This window comes from Helianthus annuus, chromosome 14, assembly GCF_002127325.2.
Source record: "Helianthus annuus cultivar XRQ/B chromosome 14, HanXRQr2.0-SUNRISE, whole genome shotgun sequence".
In the NCBI taxonomy this organism is placed as follows: domain Eukaryota; kingdom Viridiplantae; phylum Streptophyta; class Magnoliopsida; order Asterales; family Asteraceae; genus Helianthus; species Helianthus annuus.
The window spans coordinates 119,833,530-119,853,711 of record NC_035446.2 but is presented as its reverse complement, the minus strand read 5'-3'; the positions used below and the strand labels follow the sequence as shown (position 1 = coordinate 119,853,711).

General features: G+C 35.9%; 1 protein-coding gene across 3 annotated transcripts; it reads right to left on the bottom strand.

The window, feature by feature from the left end:
• Positions 1 to 4,683: 4,683 nt before the first annotated feature.
• LOC110909190 (kinesin-like protein KIN-14E) lies at positions 4,684 to 12,220 on the bottom strand. 3 transcript variants are annotated; one of them, XM_022154214.2, is made up of 25 exons: positions 12,139 to 12,220; positions 11,960 to 12,032; positions 11,280 to 11,577; positions 11,046 to 11,118; positions 10,827 to 10,958; positions 10,496 to 10,734; positions 10,086 to 10,413; positions 9,918 to 10,017; positions 9,643 to 9,824; positions 9,447 to 9,562; positions 9,229 to 9,331; positions 8,959 to 9,111; positions 8,723 to 8,869; positions 8,426 to 8,629; positions 8,121 to 8,285; positions 7,940 to 8,044; positions 7,729 to 7,869; positions 7,446 to 7,640; positions 6,862 to 6,988; positions 6,570 to 6,772; positions 6,291 to 6,473; positions 5,981 to 6,076; positions 5,651 to 5,848; positions 5,294 to 5,565; positions 4,684 to 5,215 (listed from the first exon to the last, which is right to left on the bottom strand). In XM_022154214.2, exons 3-25 carry the CDS (start codon positions 11,471 to 11,473, stop codon positions 5,023 to 5,025), a joined length of 3,849 nt encoding a protein of 1,282 aa, XP_022009906.1. In that variant the 5' UTR covers positions 11,474 to 11,577; positions 11,960 to 12,032; positions 12,139 to 12,220; the 3' UTR covers positions 4,684 to 5,022. The 3 variants fall into 3 exon arrangements, with proteins under 3 accessions (XP_022009906.1, XP_022009907.1, XP_022009910.1); XM_022154215.2 differs by having other exon boundaries at positions 11,960 to 12,013; positions 12,139 to 12,215; XM_022154218.2 differs by lacking the exon at positions 11,960 to 12,032.
• Between the last annotated feature and the right edge of the window lie 7,962 nt (positions 12,221 to 20,182).

The window sequence follows — 20,182 nt, the reverse complement described above, 5'->3', positions numbered from 1 at the left end:
TTTTAACAATAATTATAATTATAATAATTTTAACAATAACAATTATAATAATTTAAACAATAATAATAATATAATTTTTAACAATAATAATAATTATAATAATAATAATTATAATAATTTTAACAATAATAATAATAATAATAATAATATTGACAATAGTTATATAATTTTAACAATAATAGTAATTATAATAATTTTAACAACGAAAATAATTATTATAATAATAAGAATTATAACAAAAATACGAATATTAACAATAACAATAACAATAACAATAACAATATAATTTTAACAATAATATTAATAATAACAACTACAATATAATTTTAACAATAATAATAATTATTATAAGAATAATAGAAATATTAATGTGATATCTCCTGTATTTGAAACGGATTGTACGGGGTAGATGTAACACCCCGAAAATGGGTTTGGTGATAAAACCCCATTAGCACTAAAAGACGGGTAAAATACCGTTAGCGGTAAAACTTACCCGGTAAATATTAGGATTTAAATAATTAATCCTAATATTAAATAAGAAGTGAATAAAAGCTTTTAATGAAATGAAATTTATAAGAGGCCGAGTAACGGGACTTAAAATAAAAACGGGTTATGACTTCCCGAACCCGTTAAGTTAACTAGGAATGTTTAACCTAGTTAATAAGGGGAATGTTACTAGAAATAGATGGGTTATGGTCTACTTAATGACTAACTAAACTAGAGGGACCTAAGTTGCCAAAAAGGAGATTTGAATTATAAAAACAAAAATTAAAACACAACACACATTGTGTGTGTGTGTGTGCGTACGCCCAGTAGCAAGAACAAGGGGTTCCAAACCCTAGTTCAACAAATCGATCAAATTGAAGCCCAAATCAAGAGCCAAATCAATGCATGAACACAAATTAGTGATCACCTCAGTGAAATGATCATAAGGTATGTGAAATTTCGTTGAATGATTCCAATTGAAATTCTGAACCAATACTTGAAACTCGAAATTCATGATGCATGATAGTTACTTGGATGAAATAGGAATGAGATAGTGATTAGGGATAAACCCTAGTCAATTACTTGTTGAAATTTTGCTTAATTCTTGTTAATTCACAATCACCATTGAAGGTGATAAGTGGGTTTTGTAAGAATATGTTAAACACTAGAATTTTGATTGTTGTTCTAGTGTAATTTGAGCTCTAGGAAGTGAACTCAGATTTTTGTTAATGTGAAAATTGATATGAACATGCTTAATTGGTATTAAGCTTGGCTAAATGACTAGTTATGAAAATTGATTGTTAATTTTATCGAATATGCCCACAAGGTGTTTGTTAAAATGCCTAAGTGAATATTCATATTGTGAATTTTTGAATGAAACGCATAATTGCCTTGTTTGACTAATTACGTGAAAGATGGGGTAAAGCGGGTTCTAATCATAATGTCCATTCGACTTAATTGCGTAAACCATGTGATCAAAAAGTAGTTAACTTTTGATAAGCTAAGTTAACTAACCATGAAGTCGAATAGTAGCTTCGGCATAGAAAATAAGTGAGGTGGAATAGTCGTGATTTTATGACTAATTTAACCGCCTCGTAAATGATTTAAAATAGTTTGACGCCTAACGAGCTAGGTGGAGGCTTGGGAAAGGAAGCGGGTCAAACAAATCAAGAATGGAGGAAAAACACAATTCGGATGCAAGGTAAGTAAAGCTTACATTCTAGTTATTTGATACCTATTGGTTTGATAGGTCGTGAATAATAAGTCTTGTTTTAAATTATGATGTTCCGACACGGCAAGTGCGGTCCGGAACAAAAGACAATGGTCATAAATCATGTTTAATGGATAAAAAGGAGCTAATGCGGTTAATTAGTCATGAAATGACTAAAAGATAATGAGTTTTTAAATGGTTGCCTTATAAGGTAAACCATTGCAAATAATAAGGGTAAAATGGTACTTTGGTCATTTGTGGACAACAACTGTTTAATTGGGGAAAGACACATTATAGCTTGGGTCATAATGGGTCAAAGAAATCAATAAATGATTTACAAGTAGAACGACTATACGGTGTAAACCGAAGTTAGTCATATAGATAAGATGGTAATAAATGCCACCTCATAGAGTTTCGTGGTCCTTTAGACCAAACGGGTCAAAAGGTGAAATTATCACCCTTTGACAATATTGACTAATAGTTGTTGAGCTATGTGATTATAGAAATAAATATCGGATGGATATGTACATCATTATCGCTTAGCGGCTACTAAGGCAAGGTATCGAAACGAATCAATATATTGATTCGAGCCAGGTATGTATAATTGGTCAAATCATCTTTAGAACTTGAAGTTCAATGAGGGCTAGACAAGTTAAAATGGACATTGGGTTATGTTTTAAGTAAACCGAATGATTTAAGTTATTGTCATTGTGTTTTAAGAACATGATGTCTATTTAAACAAGATCCTAGTTCAAACAGTGGAATTTTGGTCAATTACGACATGAAAAGTCCTTGTTGTAAAGAAAGGGTTTAAGATGACTAAAACGCCCTCGTAAGCAAAATCGAGTAAATGAACCTTAAGAGTCGTTTAAAAACAAGTTATATGATCAAGCAAATACTTTGAATAAGTATAGAGAATGAAAAGGGTAAATCTTGGGTCAAAAGACTCAATATGAGTCTTTGTCGTAAATTAGCAATCCGACAAGAAAAACTCGGATTATATAGATCATCTCATTGAGCTCACCACAAATTTAGTTGTGGTTGAAGATCAAATAATAAGTAATGTGGTATAATAACGCTAGAAACGAATGAAAGCGTTTCATGCTCAAAATATGCCTAAATACCCTTAACGGGTCAAATTACGCATATGAGCGTAAACGGGTTTAAGATACGTAAGGAACCCGTGACTTGAACCTAATATAATAGGAATTATTGAAATTATGATTACCGTGAGAATAAGGATCAAACAAACATGTTTTGTTTGATAAAAACATGAACGGGTCAAAACTACGGCAAATTGGAAAAGTTAGATGCAGGGTCCACCGTAAATTACGGTGACACCGTAATTTACGGTGGAGCTGATATGGTTACGGTGGTAACCTACTGTGGTACGGTAGAGGGATATGAATACAGGAGCCACCGTAAATTACGGTGACACCGTAATTTACGGTGGAGATGATTTTCAAGTTCTTGTTTTTCTTTGGATAATCAATTGTTTCCCGGACTCGTTTGGACATGATTTAAACCCCGTAAGACTAAAGCATTTCATGTTTATGAAATGTAGGGACAATATGGGATGCCGGAAGACAATCAAGCTCAACGAAGAACCGAACACGATAAAGATACACGCTTCCGCACTTTGTAACGTTGTAAATTTTAAAGCAACGATTTCGATCACGTTTTGTAGAATAACTTATGAATTGTAAAAGTTTTAGTAAACCCGTATTTTTATAGCATGTGTAGTCTTAACTACACATCTAATTGTTGGTAATTACATATAAAATCGTTAATTAGTAAGCAGGGCGTTACAGTAGATAGTTGATAATCATCATACAATGGTGTGTTACGAGGCTCATAACCGTATCCACCGTATCCTCTGTATCTATCCGAACTATCTTGTCGCACGTAAGAAACTTCACCCCCGTATACATAACCCGGATAGGATTGCTGCGTCGGGTAATACGGTTCATCAACAGGTGCATTCTCAACACCGTATCCTACGTATCCATCCAGATTACCTTGTTACACGTACGGAGATTCATACCCGTATCTGTAATCTGGATACACTTGATGCGCCGAGTAATATGGTTCATCAACAGGTGGAGTCGGAGTCTCGTTCAAGTCTGGCAACTGTATTTTTTGATCAACAGGGACGCCAGACACAACCTCCTCCTCATTAGCATCATTTACTCCCCATGCGTCGTTAGAATAGTGATTAAGGAAATAATTCTCGTCCCAAAATGATGACATTTTAACAAATATTGGAAATGAATGTATACAGAGGAATTGAAAGGAACTGAAATTGTGTTTGATACAGATGTCTAAATACACTTTTGAATTCACAATCATACGCCTCGTATAGCTCTATACTCTGCGTATAGCTTTATTCACTTGCCTAGACAACATCGTATCAGTGTCAAATCTGTCTGACATACGCTGCGTATAGGTCTATATGAAGCGTCTAACTTTTTGTACATACGCTTCGTATAGATCTATATGTGGCGTATGTCAGACTGATTTGACATGGTACTAGGTTTGACTGTCTGGTCGTGTACCTACCCTTTACCTACGATGTGTATAGACCTATATGCAGCGTAGAAGGGTAACCCTATACGCTGCGTATAGACCTATACGCAACGTAGGTAAACCCTAAGTGTGTAGATAGCCAACCAAGGTGTGTTATGGCCATTTTGTATTCTGTGTTAGATCTACCATTTTCTTCAAAACTCATCTTGCTTATATTGACAAACCGCCTAGATTGAGATTTGAAATTGTGAAATCTGTAAGACCTACATTTACAAATCTTTATAAAAGGATTTTGTAATCAGATCATTTTTTATAAAGGTGACATAGGTACGCACCCTTTTGAGAAAAGGTTACAAAATAACTATTTTGGGTGGAATACCAAAGAATGGACCTCTAAGATGGATTTTTTACTATTTGTGTATGTATATCAGAAGGAAAAAGACATTAATAAACAAGACATGTTGCACTCATTAATACGAAATATAAATTTCATAACCAAGATACTATACACATCAATTTACCATACAACATTACCATTGTATTGTAGCCCCACCTAGACCACTTCTAACCACTCCCACCATCAACCAAAATTTCAAACAAATACAACTTCACTGTGAATCCAAGCCATACTCGACCAACACCCCAAACCACGGTGCGCCAATGGCCATGACTACGGACTAAACAAAGCAGTTGTGACACTAGAATCCTACATCTTCAGTGTTTTGCATGTTAGTATGATTAGTAGCAAGCTTAAAGAGTTTTTTTTTTTTTTTACTTAAAGTCCAGAAGATGATATAAATCTACATGGAATGCCGATTATCGGATTTATCTTTTGGCGTGCGTTCATCCTGGATCTCCATGAGTTCTTCGTCATCACCTTTTTTGCCGGCTTGTTCCTTCCAATATGCAATTAGCTTCTTTAACCTTGCAACTTCCTTTGATGAAACATTCTTGCTTGGATCATTAACGATTGAACGCACCCGCGACGCATACCTGGTTTTTATTGTAAACAAAGATTAAAAGAAATAACTTTAAAAAAGAAGAGTTACCGATGATCGGTTAAGGACTTACGTAAGAGAGTTATAAGTCTCTTCCAAGTTTGATTCTGCGGGAGAGATGTTAACAAACATCAACGTCTTCGCATTGCCACCGAGTGAATCACTCATTAACATTGTGAGTTTGTGATTTCTGTAAGGAATGTGTTGATTGCCCGAAGATAATGCACTTATGACATCACCAAGTGCCGATAAAGATTTATTAATGCTTTGAGCTTCCTTTAGTTGATTACCAACCGAACCTGACTTTTTCACTCTCTCGGAGCCAGCAAGATCGACAAAACTTAGCTGAACCAAAAGAATTTATTAGATAAAGAAGTCAAAACAATTACAAATATTAGAAAACGCCAATTCAATAACTTCTGACATATACCTTTCCGCGAGCAATTGATTGAGTTTGAAGGTTTGTACTCTCGATGATAACCGACAAAATCAAATGAGACCGCGAGCTTTCCTCATTCATTAGAGTCTCAGTTGTGTGGCGTTGATCTATGCCTCTTTGAATAACGTTTCTCAAGTCGTCATATGTGGATATGGGTAAAATTGTCGCGTTTTCTACCGTTACCATTCCCTACATAAACCAAGCATTAAGTCATTTTAAATAAATATACAACCTATTTAACTTGTAAGGAAAATAAAACTTCATGAAATCATGGTATGATATTAATACACCATTCACACAACTTTAGAAGTAAAATGTTACCTTGGAGTCTTTTTTTATTTCTAATTTTGAACGTTTTGCTTGCTTTGGTAGTAAAAGATCCACCAAAGTATCTTGATACAACTCCAACATATACGCCTACATATATAAAAAAAGGAATCAATGTCGACACATCATTTATGTTATATCTTTAACAGGTCAATGTCATCCAAAGTATGTTATTAATACATAAAACCTCCTTAAATCATTTTATTGAAGACAAGTACATTGTCATTGAAATAATAAAATATTTGTAATCAAATATGATAAACTTGGCTATTTTTATAAAATAAAGTTACAAGATCATTGTTACCTTTAAGGAAAAGTTGAATTTTTTTCCGTCACGTTTCAGAATTTTAAATAACTCGGAAGTAGCTAGAGGAGTGAGGCCAGGGTTACTTTCAGAACCGTATATCGTAAAAGTCTTCCCCGAACCCGTTTGACCATATGCAAATATACACACATTATATCCATCCACAGCTGACTGAACCAAATACTGCAAAAACACATTAAAAAAAATAAATTTAACGTGTTAGCAAAATGAAGAAACCAAACCAAATCAAATCAAACCAATGTTTTTATTCAAACTTACCCGTGTATCATTAAAAACATCTTCTTGACTTGCATTTCCATCAAACACATGATCATAAGAATGTTGTTTGATTTTATCATCTCGTCCTAAATGTTGAACCGTGAATTCATCAACAGTATTAAGAACGTTTCTTTCGTTATCGAATATTTCTTTCGGAGTCAGAGGTCTTAATCTACAGTACACTCTGATTTTGCCTTTCATATCTGGAATGACAATAAAAAGAACGTATTAAACACAAAAATACTATGAAACGACAATGTAAAATTTACGAAATTAAAGTGTTCATATATACCTTCAATGATGTTGAAGTAACGTTTTCTCAAAACCAGTTCTTCCTTATAAAGTGCTTGATACTCAGCCAACTGTTCGGCTTGCATCTTCAATATTGCGGCGGTTTGCTCATTCTTCCTGTCAATATCCTAAACAAAAACGAGACGTTAATATTTTAAATAGAGTTAAATTCCATTTTAGTCCCTGTGGTTTGGGTCATTTTGCCAGTTTAGTCCAAAGGTTTTATTTTTCGCATGTGGGTTCAAAAAGGTTTCACCGTTGCCATTTTAGTCCACTGGGTTAACTTTATCCATTTTGTCTGTTAACGAGAAGGGCAATTCGGTCAATTTATATGGCCGAATTGCCCTTCTAGCTTACAGATTTACATATAAAATGACCAAATTGGCCTTCTCGTTAACCAAAAAAATGGATGAAGTTAACCCAGTGGAGTGAAATGGCAACAATGAAACCTTTTTGGACCCACAGGCGAAAAATGAAACCTTTAGACTAAGCTAGCAAAATGGCCCAAACCACAGGGACTAAAATGACAGTTAACTCTTTTAAATATATAACAGAAATTCAGAAAATGATTAGAATGTAAATCACCTCTTTCATTTCTCGCAGATCCGCTAATTCTTTAAGATTTATATGCAACGTGGATAACTCGGTATCTTTTATTGCCAGGCTGGACTCCGCAGCCGCTAATTTCTGGGTAAGTTCTTCGACCTTTCTTTCAAGTTCGGAAATTCGAGGCTTTGTTGCCTTTCTTTCTTGTTCCAAGTCTTTCTCGAGCAAACGAATCTGTAAATTCAATTATGTAAAATATATTAAAAGACAAATATTAATACAAATATTTAAAAAGAATAGAACACAAATCATTAGTTATCACCTCATCAACTTTCTTCTTTTCAAGCCTTGAAATCTTCTCTTCTAACAATAGTTTTTCATTAAACAGTTTTTTCTTCATTTCTTCGGCTGCATGCAACTCTAAGCTACGCGTCCTTAGTTCGTCTTGGATCTTTTGTAAAACCTATTAACAAAATGGTCATGTGATTAACTTAAGAAACATAACAGATAATTAACATAGATCATTTACAGACCTGATTAGTTGCTTCAACTAATTCCTTTTTGGTATTGTTCTCCAATTCTCCTTTACTAAGTTGTGAAAGTCGAGCTTTCATGTCTCGTTGATCGATCAATGCAGCCTAAAAGATGAATAAAAATTGTAAAATATGATTCACTCTCCTCAAAATGCTAGTAGTAAGGTAAAAATGGGGTTACCTGAAGACTAGATTCTTTCTCGTCGCATAAAGTTCTAAGTTCATTATATTTGGATGATAATTCTTCCAAGTTTTGCTTTTGTGATCTTAACATGTCTTTTAACGTGTCCACTTCTTCTTGCATACTCGTTTCTTTCCTCTGTTTCTCACGTAATTCTTCTGACAACTGCATTAGCATAGTAAAAATAAGAGTAAATTTCATAGTCACAAGATTCAAGATTCAGACGCCACGTGTGTCTATTTCTTCAACATATATACTTATAAAGAGTTTGATTATGAACATGTAAAAATAACAAAATTACTCACTTGCTTTGCAGTTTTTTGGGATTCTTCAAGAGCTTTCGTTAAATCTTGTGCTCGTTTCTCACCACCATCCACATTGAGAGGTTTTGAATTACCTGAGATATCACCATTGATAGGACCCGAATTGACGGCAGAACGCGCTTTAGAGTACCGGCGCAACATGACATCATTTATATGTGTTTGAAGGGCAACACATATTTCCTCACCCTGTTTTAAAAATAAAAATAAACTATAAACAATAGGATTCACAAATAGCAGATAAAGATATAAAAAGAAAAAAAAAATACATGTAGTTCTAACCTGCTTAGTTTCAAATTGGAATATATGCAAGACACCCGCAACTCTCATCTTAAAAAACACAGCCGTATTGCTGCTACCAAACTGCATTATATCTCTTAACTCAGCTGAGTGCAAATACTCTTTAGGGACCGGACGGAAAAAATGAACCTATAAAGAAACAACAAGAAATACATAAATTAGAAATTTAAATTATGCATAAAAATCATATCTTGTTTAAAATGACATGTGAGACTCACCCCACGTTTGTTAATACCCAATATGATTCTTCCGGGTAGAAGTCCAATAGGGTCATCAATTTTGCGAACACTAAAGAAAACTGAATATCCATATGGAAGCATCCTTAAAATTCTCAAAAATTGTTGCCTTGCATCTTCTTTTGTTAGATTTTCCTATGCAGCATTATAAGTTTATTTCAGCATCAAGAACTAATATATATGATATATCAATCAATCAGATAAAAGAAAAAGATGAAGTTACATAAAATAACAATAATAATTACGTCTTACCATGGAACAATAACGGTTAAGTATATCCGATTCCCAGTCTCTCTTGGCACGAGTTATAGCAATTTGCCTAGGCAGAAACCGCTCCAGGAGTAAAGTCCAGTCACTACAAAATAAAAATATATATATATATATGAATGTATAAATCAAAAAGGCATAGCATAGTAGGTATAATTACTTGAATAAACTAAAAATTAAAGTTTGAAGGATAGATAACTAACGTGCATGTTTCAGGTTTTACAACATATCCTATTTCAACCAATATTTGTAATGCCGATAGTTGTGCAGCATCATCCTTCCCAACCGGATAGTTTCCCAAAATATAATCATGTTGTAGCTACAAAATAAGAATATGACCCATTAGGTGTGCGTAAAGAAATGCTTGTCGAATATAAACAAAATAAAACAAACACATACTTGAACATATGATAGTTGAACAAACATCGGGTCTGCAATAGCTTCATCCGACTCACGAAATAGCTTCTTTTTAAACGTTAACTTGCATTGCGAAATTTCGCCTTTACTTCGATCCTTTGCTGACTTGAATTCGGCTAAGAGATCACCGATGTACTTGTTGTCATCCAACCCAATATACTCCTCTGTTACGGCAATTCATGTTGTTAAATTATTGTCTCGTAATATAAAGATTGTATAAGAGTGAAAAAAAAAAAAAAAAAAAACTTAATAGATACCATTTCCAGGTTCAGGTGACTTAGAGGTGGTAACAACTTTACGGCACTCAAATAAACCAAAGCTTGCATAAGCTGACAATTTGATTATACCAGCAAGTTCCTGAATTAAGCATGATCAATATACTTATATATATATACACACACAAGCACACTAATATAACATGATACCTCAACAGCATTGGAAACGGTTGTTGCCATGTCATATGATATTTCTTCGAAAGTTTCATCCAAGAAAAACACGATTGTGGTAAGCTTTTTACCAATCAAAATAGCTTCAATCTCTTCACGACACGGAATCGTATGGCGTGGGCCCGCCTTCACTGAACATTTCAGTGCATTTAGAGTGTTCATTGCAAAGACTTGCACATCAGGATCTGTATTCACATTGTGTACAACATCATGAATGTATTCTGATAAATATCCACCAATATCCTTACTAGGTGGCATGCATGATGCACACATATACATAAGTTCCCATGCTCTTATTAAATATTGCCTGTATAAAAAGAACATAAATCAATTATTAAAACAAACTCGTATAAATACGTGATAAGTAATTTAACAAGCATGGTGCATACCTATCAGGACAATTCCTGGTTTGCTTTGAAATTTGTGCAAAAATTTCATCTCGAAGCTCAGAACGTTTCAACGCTTGTTTATACAACTTACTAACAAGTTCAATTCTTTCTTCTAGACCAATTGGATTCCCTTTTTCGGATGAATCTATTCCCATATATTTTAAAATCGTCTGGAATAGCTTTACTGCCCGGCTCACAAAATCATTGTTTATTTTCAATAGCGATGTTGGAATCGGTTCCTGTGGCAAGTATATTATTAAAAAGATGATAAAACACACAAATTAATTGATCATAGTGCCAACAAGCTTAAACGGATAAGGTGATTAATCACCTTTTGAAAACACAACATATCTTCAAATGTGAACTTATCACGATCTTGAGGTCCTACGGATCTTTTTGAGAAAAAACCGCGTTTTCCGGCGGAATTTATCTGTTTTTGCATGGCCCTTAGAAACCCCTCCACCTAAAAAGGATAAATGAAGAGTAAGGAATACTCTTTGAGTTTATTGTTGGCAAAGTTTATTTTTTATTAAACACGATTAAACTCAACCTGAAATTTATCAATCAAGGGAATGGCACCAGCAAGCTCTGCTGGAACTGAACTAGAAAGGGTCATCGGTGTACTGCAAGAAAACATTACTGAATTTAATCCTTAAAAGATATGATCCGTAAAAGCATTTTAGTTTTTCTTCTAGTTAGGCACCAACAATGTTTGACAATTGAAACACAATTGAACATCTCTCTGAATCTTATTATGGATTAAAAAAAGGAAAGAAACACTCACGCCGGTGCAAAATTGGAACCATCACTGTCATAATCATCTCCATTAGTGGCGGAATAGTGAGATTGGGTTTCGTATCCATTGCTTGAGCTCAAGCTTGTTCTCCCACTTTGACCGGTCATACCTCCCGGTAATAATGTTTGAGGCATCGTAGCCGATTGTACACTATGAGACGACGAAACTGATGCAAAATCCATTTCCTCTACAAAATAAACCTAACTGCCAATAATTCCTAACTTCTCATAAGCTTTCCCCTTTTCCAATAAAAACCAAATCAACCACTCATTCGTCCCTATGCAATCTGCAACATTTAAAAATTAGAACCATAGTAAAAAACTAAAACTTTTAATAATAAATTTCTTAAAATTAACACAAGTAAAAAAAACATCTATTCTAAATTCTAAATTCTAAATCCAAGCACAAATTTGAAATTTGACTATAGTCTACCAAACCCCCAAATTTCAAAGATCTACAATATCCACACAAATATATCAAAAAAAAAATCACACATTATGACCTTTTGAACTAGCTAAAACAAATTAGGTAATGAAGAGTCTAGAAAAATAGATCTCGAACTGAAAGCAAACACTAGTTGTAGCGTGTACTACAAAATCAATTACATCTAGACAAAAGATCCACATAAAAACACATACAAAAAATTTTTAAAAAAAAAAGGTTCAAACCGTAGTAACAGCAATTGGAAGTTGAAGGAACAATTTGAAGTCAGATGTGTGAATCTGCAGCAGAAACTTGTTACTGAAATAGAATAAGAAATGTGGCTGTGTAATAAGATTGAGGAATGATGCACGAGTGAAGAGGAAGATAGGTATAATATCGGTGCCGTAGAGATGAAGATCTGTACCAGTCGTTTGTTGCCGGCACTGATGAGAGAGAGAGATGATGAGAGAGAGAGAGAGAGGGAGGTAAGGGGTTGATGAGGGTCACGAGTATGTTTTTAAAATAATTAAGCTCCTTTTCAGACAATAAAAACGTCTGTAATAAAATTATTACAATTGTTTGAAATTGTATTTTCAAATATATATATGTATCTGATTATAAAAATTTCTCACTATTCTCACACACTTAAAATTTTATTTTCACCCCACTATATGTATACGGTTCATAGAGTTATACAGGCTGTATAACTGATTATTGCACACAAAAAATGCCAGGGGTTGCTTTTTTGACCATGCATATGGATCGTATAACATTATACGACCCGAATATAATGTTATAAAACCCATATAATGTTATACGACCCAAACCACATATAATGTTATACGACACATATAGAATGTCATATGGTCTAATATTTTCTCTATGTATACGAGTCGTATAACATTATACGAGCCATATAACATTATAAGGTCAAATATTTGTCATGTTAAATTATTCTATACGGGCCGTATAACGTCATACAGTCCGGCCCGTATACAGGGTGTGAAATTAAGATTTTAGGGTGTGGGATTATTAGGACCCTTATAAAATCCTTAGGCCGGAGGGTGTGGGGGCGCCATCCTCGCCACCTTACACTCTATAGCGCCCCCCGACGCTATACACCCACACCAACCATTTTAAGAAGGGGGGCCATTGTTGGGGCTCCATCATGGTAACGAGCTTGAAGGGCTTTATCAGGTGGTGCCCATATCATTTCACCCAATGAAATCTTTTTTTTTTAATTTTTATTAATAGGGGGCTCCATCCACACCATGCAAGTTAAAGAGGGGTGTGATAAAGCCTCAAGGGTGACATAACGCTGGAGCTTAGGTGGACTGATAAAGCCCCTTGGGGGCTCCAACCACACCCTCTAGCCTTACTTGTGGCCTAATAGTTGGAAGTTTGGATTATTCAGGGGAGACTTGTGTCACTTTTGGTGGATCAAGGCAAGGCAATAAAAGATTTGAGCTAGATCGTGTACAAGGTTGTCAGTTCGAATCCCTAGCTCATCCAGGTTTTCGTCCCACCGTGTGTTATGTCAGAGAGTTATGCTCTTGTGGTGGCACAATGACTGTCAAGTGGCAGCTGACGGTATGGTTTCTTGAGGGAACGCTCAAGCCAAACTCTAAATCAGTATGGGTTTAGTTAAGACGACATAGTCTAGTCAGAGTAGGACAACCAAGCTCTTCATTTTGGGATTACGGTGGCCAAACACAAAGAAAGTCACCGTTACATAAAAAAATGTATATGTTTATATTAAACATGTATTGGATGTATTGATAAATTTATTTATTATTTATTAATTATATATATTTAAACTGATATTTTATTATATTTGAGGGAATATGTGTATATCGTATAGACGTGCCATTTGTGTAGGCACGTAATATATAAATATATATATATATATATATATATATATATATTTACCGACTTGAAAGAAATTATTTTTGTATTGTTAGAATTTGGAATTGACTTGCTTAATGGAGTTATGTTGATCATACGTCAAATCATCAAATTAACTCTCTTTTATTAATTTGGTATGATATCAAGTCGGTGAGGTTCTTGTTTGAAATTTTCAAAGCTATCTGTTCTTTTAATTATCTACTTATGGAAACTGCGGTGAAATATCTAATTACATAGTTTACTGAAAAAAAGATTTATTAAACACTTAATAAATGGGTTTCTTATTTCATACATTTTAAAGTTCTTGGTTTTTCTAAAAAATATAAAAAACAATAAAACAAAAGGAAGGAAAAGCAAATTTTGTTATTCTGTTTTTTTATTCTCGAGGTAAACAAAATTAAAGTGGAGAATTAAAAAAATAAATGTTTGTGTATTGGAGAGAGAAAATATATTTTGTATATTATAAGGATATATAAATTAGATTAGAGAAAAACTAGAAAAGTAATCCGTCGCAAAGCGGCATGGGGTAAATTTATATTTCCATCAAGTTAGATACTTGAGCTGCAACCAAGAGTTTATGCCTAGATGCGGTCAATTTCTTTGCCCGCGGCGCAACGCGCGCAGGACACTTTTCTAGTTCAACACTAAAACCTATTCTCAAAATCTTGTATACTATATTATACGCTATATTTAGCTAACATTTCCTAATTCATTTTTTCAATACGTTCATTCTTGAGGTAGCCTGAACTCGGGTACTTGAGTAGGTTGTTGCCTCTGCTGAGCCATCATCACACCTTGTCGGTACATAATCTCTGCAGCATATGCAACAAATACAAACAAAACTTAAAACATTACAAAAAAAAGCCCTTGCAACACACCATCTGGAAGTAAAATAGTGTAAAGATCCAAAACAAATTAAGTCAGATCTAGATGCACACTTCCAATTTCAACTTTACTAAAAAATCCAAATATTTTTTACTAAAAAAAAATGAATACTCTCAAATTGGCTCACCATGCTTTTAGACGGCTCAGTCGAGGCTCCGGTTTGACGGGGCAAAAAAACACCCGTTTCAACACCCCGTGTTACCGAATGTCAAAGTCAAGATTGACTTCTTTGACCATAGTTAGTCTATTTTATGTTTGTGATTACGTTAGTTGTATTATGTGGAGTAAGTGTTATTAATCAAAGTAATCGAATGATCAATGCGAAACGCTAAACGACTGTGAATAATAGGATGTAACAATGCGATAAAGTCAATTAATCAATAATCGAGCTAATCTAATCATCATCGAACTCGAGACTCGAATTACGCGAATTCTGGTGTTAGTATACGTGTGTGTGTGCCTTATGTGTTACTTGTGCGTGTTTACTTTAGGTTATGTGTGGTAATCAATCGAAACTCGAAACTCAATCGAACTCAATCAAAATCGAATTATGACAATTGGTGGCGAAAAGACAGCGCGAGACATGGGTGATTGTATGTTAGATATAGTGGTTGGGATTAAAAGTAATTTGAAAAGGAAACTCTATCGTACTCTCATCAATCGCAATCGAAATCGAAAAATCGAAAATCATCGCACCGAACGCTCGAATCAGGCAGCTGAACGATCAGGCTCCCAGCCGATCGAACAGCCCAGCCGATCGGACTGCTGTCCGATCAGACAGGCTGTCCGATCGGGGTGCCTGGCCGATCGGCCAGCCCTTTCCTCTTTTGGAAGCCTATAAATACCCCTTGTCACTTTCAAACTTTCTACTTTTGGAAACCTCTAACCGACCAGCTCGTGCTCCCCTCCTTTTCTCAGATTCCTTCCGATTCCGGTAAGATTTCATCCTAAATCTTGTACTTTCTTGATCTATACACACTCCTACACCTTTCTATCTTTGAAATCTTACTTGTTAACCGTGAAATCATCAAGATTCAAGTGTTCTAGGGTGATGTCATCATGGTGTTCTTGAAGAACTTCATGTTTTGCTTCAATCCGCCAAGAATAACTTGGATCTAGTCGATTTCCACATAAACAAACAAAGATCTATCATAGATCTAAAACATTTACACGGTGAAAAGGATTGAGAGAATTTTTTCCAACTTTCTTTCAACTCTTTTACACTCAATGCCTTCAAACCGGTAGAAACGGAGTTTGAACCGACTAACTTATCATCCTAGTAGTTGTGCGGTTCAATATTCGGGTTCTATCCACGAGATTCACCGACTTCGGGTTAAACATTAAACTCCGTTCCGAACAGCTCACCGGCCGGATTGGGTAATTCCTGTCCGAGCAGGAGAAACAAGTAAGAACGAGGGTTCTATGGTTCAACTCGTTGTCAAAGTACCTTGATATAATGTCAAACAATCAAAGCAGCCAAGTGTTAGAGAACCGGCCGACCAGGTCAGGAAGCTGACCGATCGGCCTGGCTGTCCGAACGGACAGCCCAGCCGATCGGATAAGCTAGCCGATCGACCAGGCCAACCGATCGGCTAGCACATAGCCCCACACTTTAACAAATTCATGAAGTCTAGTATTGAAAGAAGTGCTGATCGATCGGACTACGGTCTTATTTGAATTACTCTTCGGATCATGAGATACTATGCTTCAACACTTAATCGATTTTCAACTTGTTCAACACGTTGGAGTGCCGCCCGCCCGATCGGTCGAGCCGTCCGACCAGGTGACACCCTGATAAGAACTGTTGTTAAAGTACCTAATCGATCGGTTAAGCCGGCCGATTGAACGGTCCGTTCGATCGATCGACCTGAAAGGTAAGGATACTTCAATGTTTTCAAATACTACAACGAAAACCTCAAAAGGTTAAGCCATCATACACAAACACATCCTTCTCAAAGGAAGAAACAAGCCACTCGAACAGTCCATCTGATCGGCCTACTGACCGACCGGACAGACTGTCCGAACGGACTGGTTAACCGAACGATCAAGCCGTCCGATCGGACCTACTGTCCGATCGACCAGGCTGTCCGACCCACCAACACTTGTTTACGTTTTACGCGTTGCTTATCGTTATGCTATCGAACTATTCAGGCTAACCCTACTCTCAAGTGCTCCCTTCAATCCATCAATCACTGTGAGTATACTCGATCCCTTTTTGCTTTTAGCACTTTTGGGTGTTACATACGTTCCTTATTCTGAATCACAATCGAACACACTACTCAATTATTTCAAGCGCTAACCGATATCGCATGTATTACGTGACTAAATGAATGCTTGTTGTTATGTTTACACGTGGAATGTTGTCTACCTGCCTTAACGACGATAGTACTATAGTTTGGACTCAGCACCCGTTCACACGGGGGTTGTTAAGGACAATTACTTGCATGGATTACGGTGGTAATCATGTATTGCGAACTGCCTCGGGCAGTTAACCCGCAGTCATCGGTATCGATAGATCCATGTCGATAATTAACATGCTTCGTTTTCCTCTGTGTACGTGTTGGTTATGCGTAAACTATTTCGAACTTTATTATGCTATTATCAAACTTGTATGCTCACCTTTACATTTTATGATTGACCTTATTTTAACGTATGTGACAGGCAATTAGGATGCTTATCTGCTAGGAAGGCGAGCTTAGAATAAGTGTCTAGAGCATAGTTGTCTGTAGATCTTGCAGATCGAGTCTCTAGAAGCATTTGAACAGTTTTTATATTTAAACCTGAGTTGTCGGAACAGAATATTTGACTTGATGGTATCTGTAATAATTTGTTACTATTTAAGGTACGGTATGGGACATATTATATAAATTGAATAGTAATAATAATTGTTATGGAGACTTCTGGACAATCTGTTTCGCTCAGTGCCATACCCCGATGATTCCGCCATCGGTTGGGGTGTGACACCCGTACCGGTAGACTCTCGTTTGGTACTTACATCCCGCATACCCGATCCGGGTAGGCGTTGCGGTTGAGCTTGTTGTGAAGCTAGCCAAGCCCATACAGACGGAGCCGCCGGCTGACAGTTTGTAACATTCCGTGTTTTGTTTTGTAGCATCATTTGCAGATACTGCTGTTTGGCGATTTGTTGCTGCTTCAACTTCTCAAACTACAAAATAATATATATATATATATATATATATATATATATATATATATATATATATATATTGAAAAAGAAATTAAAAAAATATTGAGAAGAATATTAAACCGTAGATGGATAACTGAGTAAAAAATGTTAAATACTTACTTTAGCGACTTTAAGTTGTTGATAATGGAGATCATAGCTTCCGATTTTACGCAACCGTTGTGAGGCGTTGTGAGAAGCTGCTTCTTCAACCATTCTCATCCGAGCAACTTCTCCGGCGGCGGCGTAAAGAAGGTCCCACGAGGTCTCATTCCGGTTAGCCTCTGTCGGCGAACGACAGGTAGGGCTTCCTCTGCTTGACCCATTTTTGCAACCACAAAGCATAGATTGAGGAGAACCTGCCATTACCCTTGTCACCTGTTTCCAAACCAATAACCCCAAATTAGTAAAATACATAGTATGTTAGAGAAACAAAAAGAAAACTAAAAAAAGGCTGAAAAAGATACCTTACGATGTGTCCCCGAGTTTCGTTAGACTGGTGGGTGTGGGCGTGGCCAAGGGGCGTTGTTGGCCCTTTAACATCGGGTTTATCACCCTGGGTTGGTGTTTTGGTAGGCGTTGTTCATTTGGCGTGGCAATAGTGCTTACCTGTACAGCATATTATAAAATATGATTATCAGTCCTTAATATGATACAGGATAAAGCTGTCCAACAGACGCCACCTATGACTGCATACCCATATTTTCAAATAGTAATTATAGTTGGCTAATTATTTCTAACATGGCTCATATAGTCACTATGCACAAACTAATTATTGCATCATTTATTCTCTCGTAAACCTAATGGTTTTACACTCAACATTTAATACATAAAAGTATTATCAGATTCAAAATAAATTAAAGCTGGGGTGCACCGATTGCCGATTTGGGTTTCGGGTAGGGAACCAGAACCGGTAACACCACCGTCACCTATTCAGGTACCCTAAATCGGGTAGTGTGTTGGGGTTGTAGGTACGTACCAAAGATGTCTTTATAGATTGAGGTAGATCTATATCCAGTTTGCCCCGCGCTCCGCAGCGGGATTAATTTTGTATGATTGGCAACTACATTTACTTATATTGAAGATATAAGGTAGCATCAAATTCTATATTATATAACACAATTTTATGCCTCTCCAAAGCTTATGCTTATATTCTGATATCTAAAGTGCATTTTCAACATCACCTATCTTAAAGTGCATCTTCAACATCACCTCCGTTACTTTTGGTGCGAATATCATATTACATATATCATATAAATCATGCTCAAATAAGTTAATAGAACCAAAAACATATATAACAATAAAAAAAATCTAATTTGAATTTGAACTGTATATAAATATGAACAACATACGTATATTGTTCTTAGACCAAGCAAATAGTTAACTTGACCAAACCAAACAATTAATCGATTACACAGTTAAGACATACTCGATTAAGCAAATTAACCAAAACCAATTACCCGAGATGGAACACTTCAGTTTCGGTATGGGCTCAAAACTAAACCGAACCAAACCGCAAGTCCGCAACACTCCCCGTAAAGTTTTGTTCTATAACAATTGAAATTCCCAAACTGAAACAACTTATGTTTTAGTTTCTTCCATGTTTCAACCACTACAGCCTGCTTCCAATTGAAAATTAGGGTTCCATTCATGAGCATCAAATTTGCCCTAAAATAGTTGGGGTTTAACTCTCAGATGAACCTTGGCTCACCATCACCGAGCAAACAACTATAAATTGCATCAGAAATTCAAGAGGGACAGAGAAAAATATGCAAGAGCCGACATCGGAAACACACAACGAACAGCAAAAATAGATTCAACGAACACAACTTAGACCCATCTAACTGAAAAGGGAACATGCAACTGAATCGAGGCTTACCAGATTTCTTGCCGGAGTTTACCGAAGTCTCGTCGGAACCTTAGGTCACGCCGTCTCACCGGATTCCTTATATTATGTCCTGTAGGTAGGGTTAGAGCAATCGACTGAGCCAAGAAAGCGCATGGTTCCGCCATTGCCACCGTTTGAAGCCATGCGCTGTCGCGTACACCACCGGAAACGGCGGTAGTCACACCATTCTTTCTCTCTCTAACGATCTCTCCTCTCTCTCTCTCTCTCTCTCTCTGAAATCTGCTTGTTTATGATGTCTCTTTCTTCTAAAACCCAAATAAAGCAAGTGTCCAATTATAGTTGTACGGTACAACTATAATATGCAAGGAACACAACAAAAGCTCAATGTACAAGCACACAAATGTTCTAAATTAGAGTATTATATAATGCTTGGATAGTCCTTATGGTTTGGCATTTTTAACCTTTAGTCTCTAATTTTCTAAAATTACCTATATAGTCCTCAAGTTTTCAATTTTTGTTCCCGGATAGTCCATGGATCTAAGGTCAATTTTTTTCTCTCTTAACTCACCCCACGTGCTTATCACGTGAGGGTATTTTCGTCAGATTGTTTATGCCTAACATATAAAAGTATGCATGCACCCCTAC